The sequence below is a fragment of the Polypterus senegalus genome, chromosome 9 (genome assembly GCF_016835505.1).
Source record: "Polypterus senegalus isolate Bchr_013 chromosome 9, ASM1683550v1, whole genome shotgun sequence".
NCBI lineage: Eukaryota > Metazoa > Chordata > Cladistia > Polypteriformes > Polypteridae > Polypterus > Polypterus senegalus.
In genome coordinates, this window is record NC_053162.1 from 178,503,884 (window position 1) to 178,516,651 (window position 12,768).

Consider the following 12,768-nt stretch of genomic DNA (forward strand, 5'->3'; position numbering starts at 1 on the left):
CAGCTAGATGTAGTCACTCCAGTCTTCCTTATTTTCTTAACGTAATCAGTGTCAACCTCATCAGCTTGTTCCAGTAAGAAAAATCAAGCTTGTAATTCCTTCTTGTCAAATTAGTTATGGGAGCCTAAATCTGGTCTTCTAGTGAGACCAGCTATGTTCAATGAGTTGGAGACGGTGGCACTGACCAGAAAGCAGGAGACAGAGCTGGAGGTGGCAGAGTTAAAGGTGTTAAGATTTGCATTGTGTGTGACGAGGATGGACAGGATTAGAAATGAGGACATTAGAGGGTCAGCTCAGGTTGGATGGTTGGGAGACGTAGTCAGAGAGGCGAGATTGCATTGGTTTGGACATGTGCAGAGGAGAGATGCTGGGTATATTGGGAGAAGGATAGAGCTGCCAGGGAAGAGGAAAAGAGGAAGGCCTAAGCGAAGGTGTATGGATGTGATGAGAGCAGACATGCTGGTGATGGGTGTAACAGAACAAGATGCAGAGGACAGAAAGATATGGAAGACGATGATCATGGCTCCAAAAAGGGATGTTGATGATGGCATTAATCTGAACATGGCTTTTATGGGAATGAAAACCTGTCCAGCCATATTGTCTATATTTTTTCTGATTGGAATGTTTTTATTTATTTACAGGCTTATGCAGATTACATAGGATTCATTCTGACTCTGAATGAAGGTGTGAAAGGCAAAAAACTGACATGTGAATATAAGGTGTCTGAGGTAAGCAGCATTGCCCATGCCCGTGTTCCTTCCACAGCAGGAGAAATGCTTGTTTCACTTCTATGGGAATTTTGCAGGCTTCTCAGTCCTGACATTTCAATTTGCAGCCCCTCTTCCAACGGAGCACTGACTATTTGGGTGTAGTGACTATCATTGTTTTAACCTTTTTCCTTTTTTTGTCTTGCAGTATTTTTTTTTCTTTCTCTCATTTTCCCAGTGGTTACCGTATATAATCACGTATAAGTCAGGCCTTGAAACCTAAAAAATCGATCATAAAAATCAGACCACGACTTATACGGCCATTCCTGTTTCACTACTATGTGGGTGGAGCCGCGGGGGACGGCTAGTGTGTAATAAAGTGGAATGACACAGGGAATAAGTATTGAACACTCTTACTGAAATTTATTTCATACTAAGTAGAAAAGCCTTTGTTGGTAGTACAGCTTCAAGACGCCCTCTGTATGGAGAAACGAGTCACATGCATTGCTTAGGTGGGATTTTGGCCCATTCTTCCAAACAAACTGTTTTCAAATCTCAAAGGTTCCAGGGGCCTCTCCTATGAACTCTGATCTTCAGTTCTTTCCTTAGATTTTCAGTTGAATTCAAGTCGGCTGATTGATTGGGCCATTTTAGCAGCTTTATTTTCTTTCTCTGAAACCAGTTGAGTTTCCATGGCTGTGTGTTTGGGATCCTTGTCTTGCTGACATGGCCCCCCTCGTTTCATCTTCTGCATCCTGGTGAATGGCAGCAGATTCTTATCAATAATGTTCTGGTATATCTCTCCATATCTCTTTCCTTCGATTATATGAAGTCTGCCAGTACCATACACTGAAAAACAGCCCCACACTGTGATGTTCCCACCTCCCAACTTCACTGTTGGTTTGATGTTTTTGGGGTGATGTGCAGTGCCATTTTTCCTCCATACATGGTTTTTGCAATGACATCCAAAGAGTTCAATTTTGGTCTTGGCTTGTCCAAATGTTGTGCAGCAAACTTTAAACAAGCTACAATATGCTTTTTCTTCAGCATTGGAATGTTGAACGGTGAACATGCATAGAGGCCATGACGGTTGAGTGCATTACTTAATGTTTTCTTTGAAACAACTGGACCTGCGAAGCTCTCCGCAAGTGGTCCTTGACTATTCGAAAACTCTTCTGATTTTTCTTTTGACTCCTATGTCAGAAATCTTGTGTGGAGCACCTGGTCGTGGCCAGTTTATGGTGAAATGATGTTCTTTCCACTTCCAAATAATGGCCTCCATGGTGGTTACTGGAACATTCGGAAGTTTAGAAATACGTTTTTCACCGATGCCATCAGTATGTTTCGCAACAATAAAGTTGCGAAGGTCTTGAGAGAGCTCTTTGCTTTTACCCATCATGAGATGCTTCCTTTGTGACACCTTGGTAATTAGAAACCTTTTTTATAGGCCATCAATTAGGACTAAACTGGCTGATACTCATTTGCACTACAGGAGGCTATTGGGACTGCTTTCTAAATACTGAACGATGTCAGCTGGTTTCTTGCCTTTCCAGGCCATTTTGCACCTCCTTTTCTTTATGTGTTCAATGCTTATTTCCTGTGTCATTCCACTTTATTACACAAAACTAAATTTGTGGACTTAATTTGTTTTGTTCTCTTTGTATGTGTAGTTTACTTGGGTTGTTACCGACGTCTGGTGAAAATTTCATGTCAATAGCCCCATTAGAAATAAACTGCTCAAAAAAATTAAAGGAACACTTTGAAAACACATCAGATCTCCAATGGGGAGAAACAATCCTCCTGGATATCTATACTGATATGGACCGGGTAATGTGTTTGGAACGAAAGAATGCCACATCGTTTGATAGAAATGAAAGTGATCAACCTACAGTGGGCTGAATTCAAAGACACCCTGAAAATCAAAAGGAAAAAATGATGCGGCAGGCAGGCGAGTCCATTTGGCCGAAATTTCATTGCAGCAACTCATACTTGGTAGTTTGCTTGGCCGCACCCATTCCAACCCACGTCGTTCTTGTATGCATGCCTGACAACGTCGGTGGTTGGGGATCATGCTCCTAATGAGATGACAGATGGTGTCCTGGGGCAGCAGTTCCCAAACTGTGGTACGTACGCGGAGTCTTTTCAGGTGGTACGCATCGCGGTCCCTGAAATTTAATTTATCTGTGCAAAACCCTTTATGACAAGCCTGTTGTGAGCAAAAACCAATGAAACTGTATAAATACAATAATACGTGGATTCCCAAATTTAGTGTGGTGTGAAATTTCGTCATCTGAATAAATAAAACCTATTATTCGAATCAGTATTTAGTTCATTTAACGCTACCATAATTCCGTTTCGCGGAAGTCATCTTCTACTTCACTGTTTGAGCTTTTGGTCACTAGATGAAAGCACAACGCCGACACTATTTAGTCTCCAGTAACTCTGCCTCACAGAAACCGCTCGCGTTTGTTGTTATACGCGCACTGCCGCTGTATCGCATCGTAGTCACTAGATCTAAGCACAAAGCCGATGCCATTTCGTCTTCGGTAACTGCGTCACATACAGGCATAAGGCAGGATTTAATTTCGGGGAGGAATTTATCAATTTATGTACATGCACACATTTTTTCATTAATTTAATGCATAATTTCTTCCAATTCTTTAACTTTTATTCAGATTTCGGGGCGGTTTAGACCCGAACTCCCCAAATACCCACAGCTGTCCCTCCCCTTCAACAAGGTGCGGGTGGTACGCAACGCAACTCACTTAACCTCAGGTGGTACTTAACGTCCAAAAGTTTGGGAGCCCTTGTCCTTGGGGATCTCCTCCCAGATCTGGACAAGGGCACCACTGAGCTCCTGGACAGTCTGAGGCATCGGATGGACCAAAACATAATGTCCCACCCAGAGGTATTCTATTGGATTCAGGTCAGGCGAGTTAGTGTGGTGGGGTGTCAGTCAATGGTATCAATTCCTTCATCCTCACGCCACCTGAGGCCGGGCATTGTCATGCACCAGGGGGAACCCAGGAGCCACTGCACCAGCATAGGGTCTGACAATGGGGTCGAAGGGTTTCATCCCAGTACCTAATGGCAGTCAAGGTGCCGTTGTCTAGCCTGTAGAGGTCTGTGCGTCCCTCCATGGATATGCCTCCCCAGATGTACCATCACTGACCTACCACCAAACTGGTCATTCTGAACGATGTCACAGGCAACGTTCTCCATGGCTTTTCCAGACACTTTCACGTCTGTCACATGTGCTCAGGGTGAACCTGCTCTCATCTGTGAAAAGCACTGGGCACCAGTGATGGACCTGCCAATTCTGGTATTCTCTGGCAAGTGCCAGTCGAGTGCCACGGTGCCCACTAGAGGACATGAGGCTCTCAGGCCACCATCATGAAGTCTGTTTATGATTGTTTGGTCAGAGACATTCACACCAGTGGCCTGCCTGCTGGAGATCATTTTGTAGGCTCTGGCAGTGCTCATCCTGTTCCTCCTCATTTCCCCAAAGGAGCAGATACCAGTGGGTCCTGTTGATGGGTTAAGGACCTTCTATGAGGGGCCCTGTTCAGCTCTCCTAGAGGAACTGCCTGTCTGTCTCCTGGAATCTCCTCCATGCCCTTGAGACTGTGCTGGGAGACACAACACACCTTCTGGCAATGGCACGTATTGATGTGACTGCCATCTTGGAGAAGTTGGACTACCTGTGCCTCCTCTGTACGGTCCAGGTATGGCCTCATGCTACCAGTAGTGACACTGACCATAGTCAAATGCAAAACGAGTGACAAAACAGATGAGGAAGGGAAAAATGTCAGTGGCCTCCCTCCACCTGTTAAACTATTCATTCCTGTTCTGGGGATCGTCTCATTGTTGCCCCTCTAGTGCACCAAAGCAGCTGAAACTGATGAACAAGCCCCTCTGCTACTTAACTGAGCAGATCAATAGCCAACAAGTGTCATTGACTTGATGCTATACTCGGATTAAAATGTGGTCCTTCAATTTTTTGAGCAGCATACAGTATATTTACTGCGACAAACGTTGACTCATTCAATACTTAGCCATTTACAGCAGGGATAATTATCTCTTTGTGCGCTCCTGGATCTGTATGTATGCTACAACCAGCTATAAGTCATACTGTTTGTTGGTGGAAATACATTTCATTTTCACACAAGAACAAGCAGTAGCAAAAAAAATTTCGGGTTGTTTGACGATTATGTCATTGTCTAATTTATTACATCATTTGCACTGCCATCAGAGAGATTGATGAAATGTTGCTACCTCTTGAGTGCCGTGATCTTGTGCATAAATGTTTACTGTTTAATCCAAGCTGAATTAAACTCTGCCAGCAGTTTTTGAGGTGAATCTGTTCATGTAGTAACCACATGCAATATGTTTATGACAATGCAGCTGTGGTCTTGTATTGTTAGTCTCTACTCTGGCTACTTGACATCTCCTCTAAGTCATACAGCATTACTTTTCCAGTCTTGCATGGTTTACAATGCCAGTTACTCATTGCTTAAAAACATGTCTTTGTTAAAAATTTCCCTGAATGTGGAAGCTGTCAGCTTTCTGATCTTTCACTACTGTCGGGTCGTTTTCTTCATCACATTCATCATTTGTACTGCCTGTGTAATTGTAATAAAGGAATCAAGGGAAATTTATCGTTGACTTCAAGAAACTGGCAACCACATTGCTGAATAATAGTATGAAGGTACACTAACTGGACAAAAGTATTGGGACATCTGACCTTTACACCAACAGGGACCTTAATGACATTCCATTCAAATACATGAACTTTAATATGGAGTCAGTTGCCCCTTTGCAGTTCTAACAGCTTCCACTCTCCTTGGAAGGCTTTCCACAAGATGTTGGAGTATTTCCGTGGGAATTTGTGCCCATTCCTTCTGTTGAGGTCAGGCACTGATGTTGGACGAGAAGGCCTGGCTCGCTATCTCCGTTCTAGTTCATCCCAAAGGTGTTTGATGGGGTTGAGGTCAGGGGCTCTGTGCAGGCCAGTAAAGATGGAAGCATAGTGTTGTCCAAAATGTCTTGTTATGCTGAAGCATTAAGATTGCCCTTTACTAAAAGTAAGGGGCCGAGCGTAAACCAGCCTCACACCATTATCCCTCCTCAACCAAACTTCACAGCTGGCACAATGCAGTCAGCCAGGTAACTGCCAAACAGAGAAGCTTGGCTCGTCACTCCACAGAACATGTTTCCACCGCTCCACAGCCCCACTGGTCATTGAGCCACACTTGGTGATGTGAGGATTGTATGCAGCTGCTTGGCCATGAAAATCGATTCAATGAAGCTCCTGTCACACAGCTAATGCCAGTGGAAGTTTGGAGCTCTTCAGCTATGGAATCAGCAGAGTGTTGGTGACTTTTATGCACCTTAGCAGTCATTGATCTCATTCTGTGACTTTACGTGGTCTTCCGCCTCAAGGCTGAGCTGCTGTTTTTCTTAAGTGATTGAACTTTCCAGTAACACCACTTACAGTTAAATATGGAATATCCAGCAGGGATGAAATTTCACAAACCATCTTATTGCAAAGGTGGCATCCTATCACAGTACCACCCTTGGAGTCACTGAGCTCTCCAGAACGACTGATTTGGTCTCACAAAGGTTTGTAACTGGAGACTGCATGGCCAGGTGTGTGATTATATACACCTGTGGCAATGGGGCTGATTGGTACACCTGAATTCAATTATTAAGAGGAGGGTCCCAATACTTTGGTCCATATTGTGCAAGTCAATGATTATGTAGACTTTGTATTCATTTTGTTTGGGTTGGCTTTACTGCTTTCCTTATGTACAGGGTGGGCCATTTATATGGATACACCTTAATAAAATGGGAATGGTTGGTGATATTGACTTCCTGTTTGTGGCACATTAGTGTATGTGAGGGGGGAAACTTTTCAAGATGGGTTGTGACCATGGTGGCCATTTGAAGTCGGCCATTTTGGATCCAACTTTTGTTTTTCAATAGGAAGAGGGTCATGTGACACATCAAACTTATTGGGAATTTCACAAGAAAATCAATGGTGTGCTTGGTTTTAACGTAACTTTATTCTTTCATGAGTTATTTACAAGTTTCTCTTTGTTTACAGCCATTGACATGTCGCAGAGGTTAACACGTGAGGAGCAAATAGAAATTGTGTTGATGTCTGGTGAACGCAATAACCGGGTCATTGCAGCAGATTTCAATGCAAGACACCCTACGAGACCACCCATCTCCCATGCTACAGTTAGCAAACTGCTTGCTAAGTTTCGTGAAACTGGTTCAGTGTTGGATTTGCCAAAATGTGGACGCATGAAAACTGTCACTAATGAAGAAACATCAGTGGCTGTCCTAGCTTCATTCAGCAAGAGCCCACAGCGTAGCACTCGCCCATGTCACTGGAGAGTGGCATTAGTCGAACATCCCTTCGGCGGATATTAGCTACTCACAAATGGCACCCTTACAAACTCCAGCTACTGCAGCATCTCAACGAGGATGACCCAGATCGGCGCACTGAATTTGCAGAATGGGCAAAACAAAAATTGGAACAGGACCCTCAGTTTACGAGGAAGATTTTGTTCAGTGATGAGGCAAACTTTTATGTGAATGGTGAAGTTAACAAACAAAACCACCGCTATTGGTCTGACACTAACCCACATTGGATAGATCCCTCCAAGACTGTTGGAACAAAAAATTGATGGTATGGTGTGGTATATGGGGTACAAAGATAGTGGGGCCATTCTTCATCAATGGAAACCTCAAGGCCACTGGATATGCGAAATTGCTACATGATGATGTGTTTCCCTCTTTATGCACTGAAGCTGGCACGTTCCCTGAGTTTTTCCAGCAAGATGGTGCACCACCACATTATGGGTGTCAGGTCCGAGCATTCCTAGATGAACAGTTTCCTGGAAAGTGGATTGGTTGTCGTGGGCCAGTTGAATGGCCCCAAGGTCTCCCGATCTGACCCCTTAGACTTTTATCTTTGGGGTCATCTGAAGGCAATTGTCTATGCTGTGAAGATACGAGATGTGCAGCACCTGAAACTACGGATACTGGAAGCCTGTGCTAGCATTTCTCCCTGCGGTGTTGCTATCAGTGTGTGAAGAGTGGGAGAAGAGGGTTGCATTGACAATCCAACACAATGGGCAGCACATTGAACACATTTTATAAGTGGTCAGAAACTTGTAAATAACTCATGAAAGAATAAAGTTACGTTAAAACCAAGCACACCATTGTTTTTCTTGTGAAATTCCCAATAAGTTTGATGTGTCACATGACCCTCTTCCTATTGAAAAAACAAAAGTTGGATCCAAAATGGCCACCATGGTCACCACCCATCTTGAAAAGTTTCCCCCCTCACATATACTAATGTGCCTCAAACAGGAAGTTAATATCACCAACCATTCCCATTTTATTAAGGTGTATCCATATAAATGGCCCACCCTGTACATTTGGTATCCCTGTGATCGGTCAGTTTTCCTGTTTTGTTGTGTAGGAGTAAACATGTCCACTTCACTCTCCATTTGTGCCAAAGAAGAGAACAGAGCAGTGAAGCACAGAAGGCTTTCTGTACCATGTGTAAAGCGTGTTTTACCACAGCGGAATGTTTATGAATGGATTGAGAAGTTCAGAAGTGAGCGGACAAGTGTTCAACACCAAAATGTGAGCAGGATGTGCACATCCAACTACTGACAACAACTTTGAGAAAATCCGTATTGTGTCCTGATGAACAAATGAGGATTTCAATCCTTGGTACAACTTGAACCAGAAAAAGTGGATCAGTGCTTGATGCACTTCTTTGGTGCAAACAGAGAGTGGAGCGGCCATATTTACTTCTAGAAAACAATAGAGGAAACTGACTGACCAAGGCTGAAACAATACTACTGCTATCGTAGGCTGCATCAGGAGTGGGCAGGAGGAGGAGTATAGGAACCTAATCAAGGAATTTGTTAAATGGTGCGACTCAAACCACCTACACCTGAACACCAACAAAACCAAGGAACTGGTGGTGGATTTTAGGAGGCCCAGGCCCCTCATGGACTTTGTGATCATCAGAGGTGACTGTGAAGAGGGTGCAGACCTATAAATACCTGGGAGTGCAGCTGGATGATTAATTGGACTGGACTGCCAATACTGATGCTCTGTGCAAGAGAGGACAGAGCTGACTATACTTCCTTAGAAGGCTGGCGTCCTTCAACATCTGCAATAAGATGCTGCAGATGTTCTATCAGACGGTTGTGGTGAGCGCCCTCTTCTACGCAGTGGTGTGCTGGGGAGGCAGCATAAAGAAGAGGGACGCCTCACACCTGGACAAACTGGTGAGGAAGGCAGGCTCTATTGTAGGCACAGAGCTGGACAGTTTGACATCCATGGAGGAGCGACGGGCGCTGAGCAGACTCCTGTCAATCATGGAGAATCCACTGCATCCACTGAACAGGATCATCTCCAGACAGAGGAGCAGCTTCAGCGACAGACTGAGGAGACCCCACATTATGCGATGCTTCAATTCCACCCGGGGAGGTAAACATTAACATTATATAAAGTTATTGTCTGTTATACCTGCATTGTTATCACTCTTGAATTGAGTATTGTTTTTTATCAGTATGCTGCTGCTGGAGAATGGGAATTTCCCCTTGGGATTAATAAAGTGTCTCTATCATCTAAAGCTGTACAGCCAACCCAAACTAAACAAAAGTGCTGATAATTATTGACTTTCTCGTTTCCTTTTTGTTCTACTTGGTTCAATGATCTGACACCATTTTCTATTTTTTTTTCACAAAGGAAACCAATTCTAACTAACCTGAATTAATGTCTTTGTTTAGAACATTAAGAAACTTGTGGCTGTTCTTGACAAGCTGGACCTGTGGATAGACGAGACTCCACCTGTGGACCAGCCATCAAGATTTGGAAATAAAGCCTTCCGAATATGGTATGCAAAACTTGATCAGGTAAGCATCTCACTGTCCTCGCTAAAACTATTTGAATTTTTAAATCTATAATTGATTCTTATTGTTCTGTTAAAAGGCCTTTTTTTTTTTTTTGATGAAAAATTCCATGAGTGCCTCTAGATCAACACGTTTAGGGTGGACGTGCGAGTATGCAAGGAAATGCAATGCATCCTCTTTATTCTGAGTGTCAAGTTAAATTTATTGTCGTGTGTATGTAGCATAATGAAATTCTTACTTTCACGACTCTTCAGAACAGTTGATAAGACATAAATAAAAAGTATTCACAACATGCAACATATTTGTTTTCATAATTGACTCTTCCTGACCGTTGGCTAGAAACTCTTCCTTGAAGGCTACTAGTGCGAGTGCCAACATTCTGGTACCATTTGCCATGGCTATGCAGGATGGCTGAGGTCTTTTAATTTATGCTAGTTTACTTTTTATTAGTCAATTTCAGAGTCATGTAACAGTTTGTTGCGAGAATTGGGTGGGTATGAATTGAGCCAAGCATACTCTGACCGCCAGCCTTTACAGAGACTGCAACAACCGCAACAAACTGTGCCACCTCTGGTAGAAGGCACTGAAATGAAACAACTTGTCAAGTCATGTGTTATGTTACATTCATGGAGAATCAGTGTCCTCAGTTAGCTTTAAATAGATTTGTTAGGAAGAAGTGCAGGGTGTCAGTGTAAAAATTAAAGACGTGTAGATACTGTAAACGCTATTTAAAGATTAGTTGGCAGAAGCTGGTTAATACTGCTGGCAGAGTTTAGATAAATGATGTTTTTTGACATTTATCTCTCTATTATAAAAAAAATAAATCTTGGATGGAGATGAGACGTGATTTCCTTGGAGAGACACTTATACGTCCTGCGAGACGAGTCCATGCCCAGGGCCAGAAATAAAGCACAAAGAACAGATGACAAAGTAGAATGTAGTAACGAATTCAAAAATGTTGTTGCGGTACACATGCAGAGCAGGTTAGAGATAATGGAAGTACGAAACTTCGAAAGTCTCAAAAAAAAGGATAGTAAAGATCGCTTCAACGCAAAAAAATGAAGAAATTATTACTTGGTGAAATAACGGAACAGCGAAAAGAGATCGAATATATTGTTCGGATTTAAGCTTTAAGTTGGAGACGTGTAGATCGTCTAATTCGTATTGCCAGCAAGAATTAAAAGATTCCAAAAACATTGGCGTGGTGTGAAGTCCCGTGAGACGAAGACTTTTAACATGAGATTCTTTCAAGTCACGCCATACTTACAACTATTTTCAAACAAGACCTAAGAGGTCATCTAACCTCAGTCATGTGAATGCTATTGGCAGACACACTTCCTGCACTCTCAGCGCTTATGAATGTTATCAGGACAATAATTTTATACGTTCTAGATGACACTCAACGACTAAGCAAAGAAGAAAGAGCAGGAACAAACATTCGAAAAAGTCGTTTTATTTGTTAAGAGAGAAACCAAACACGAAATCAAAATTAAATGTGATTCTGAAGAAAAGTTAATTCCAAATATTGTTTTTACTAAAGTTTTAAAGTAAAGTGAAAATAATGCATAGGTAACAATTCCCATGCAAATAACAATCTCTTTAGATTGTTTATCTGGTTAACCAAACCTGGGTTTGGGTGAGTGTAGTGAGCAGGGTGCAGAGCCCCCTAGTATTTTATATTAATGATTATGTGTTTGTCTCATTGATGTTTTGACACCATGTGATATATTCATGTCCACAGTACACCATATTGTATTTTAAAACAACTAGCAAATAGCATATGTTGGAGTAAATGTTGGTTTATTTTTGAAATTTAGATAATAAAAGTCAAAAATAGTTTAAGGAAGAATATTTCTCTCATTCATCTGTTGAGTGCTCTCTTAGGTCATTATTGCACATAGGAATTTGGTGTCAGTTGACACATAAATAAATAAATGGGGAAAACATAAGAGGAAGTAGTAAACATTAATATTGGTATGTGAATCCGTACATATGATGCTGAAAAGAAAGAGTACTGCCAATGACCCAGTATTTGCATATCAGTGCATATCCATTGAAAAAGTTTTATTATCATTTTGGGCACATAGCCATGGCCAAATGTTTTGAGATTAACCCAAGTGTTGGTTTTCACAAAGTCTGCTGCTTCAATGTTTTTAGGCCTTTGGTGTACTGAAGTAGAATTACAAGCATTTCAGAAGTTTCAAAGGCTTTTACTGACAATGACATGAAGTTTATATAAATATGAATTTTTGCAGTGTTGGCCGCCCTTTCTTTTTCCAAGACCTCTGCAATTCACCCTGGCATGCCGTCCATCAACTTCTGGGCCCTATCCTTACTAATGGCCACTGCCCATTCTTGCATAATCACAATTGCTGGGTTTGTGTTTGTCCATCCGCCTCTACACCACAAGTTCGCAATGGGGAGTTTCCCGGCCTTCGACCCCAAATTTTTATGTTTTGTTCCCCGAACCACTTAGTTCTTACTTTTGCCTTCTGGCCTGGTACTCCATCATGTTGGTCACCAAACTTTTCTGGGATGGTTAGGATAAGCTGCTCACAGAAGATGTTTTGGTCCCATTATAAATAAATTAACAAACAAGACTCATCAATGTGCTTATCTTGTGGTCTTGTATGTATGTTATCATCCAGTTGATGCTCAGAACCGGCCAACTGTCTTTAATTTCACAAGCAACAGGCAGGAGTGCGGTGGTGGCGTTCAAACTTAAAGAATGCTGGCAGTCACCTCAAGTTCGCCCTCTCGTGGTCGTTCCGAGTGTCAACTGGATGATAACATGCATACAAGACCACAAGATCACCCCCCACCCCACCCTACCCAGACAGGGGTGGGTTAGGGCTGATTTCACCCTACAGTATTTTTAGAGGACCAATGAGGAACATGTACCAGGTTTCATGAAAATTGCTCCAGCCGTTCTGAAGTGATGCTGTAACGTACATACATACACACACACACACACACACACACACACACACACACACACACACACACATACACACACTGACTAGGAACATCGGAGTACTGGGGTGTTTTCCGAACAAAGATCTTTAGTGACGCAGTATTTAGTTGTATGAAATTAAATCAAATGTGAAAAACTGACT

The 12,768-nt window shown here is 42.4% G+C and overlaps 1 protein-coding gene across 1 annotated transcript in view; it reads left to right on the forward strand.

Moving 5' to 3' along the window:
- The window catches only part of ptpa (protein phosphatase 2 phosphatase activator), a 211,175-nt gene that overhangs the window by 25,175 nt on the left and 173,232 nt on the right, over positions 1 to 12,768 (forward strand). Inside the window, exons 3-4 of the mRNA XM_039764421.1 lie at positions 642 to 728; positions 9,530 to 9,655. Coding sequence (XP_039620355.1) covers positions 642 to 728; positions 9,530 to 9,655 — 213 coding nt within the window. The remainder of the gene's footprint in view (positions 1 to 641; positions 729 to 9,529; positions 9,656 to 12,768) is intronic.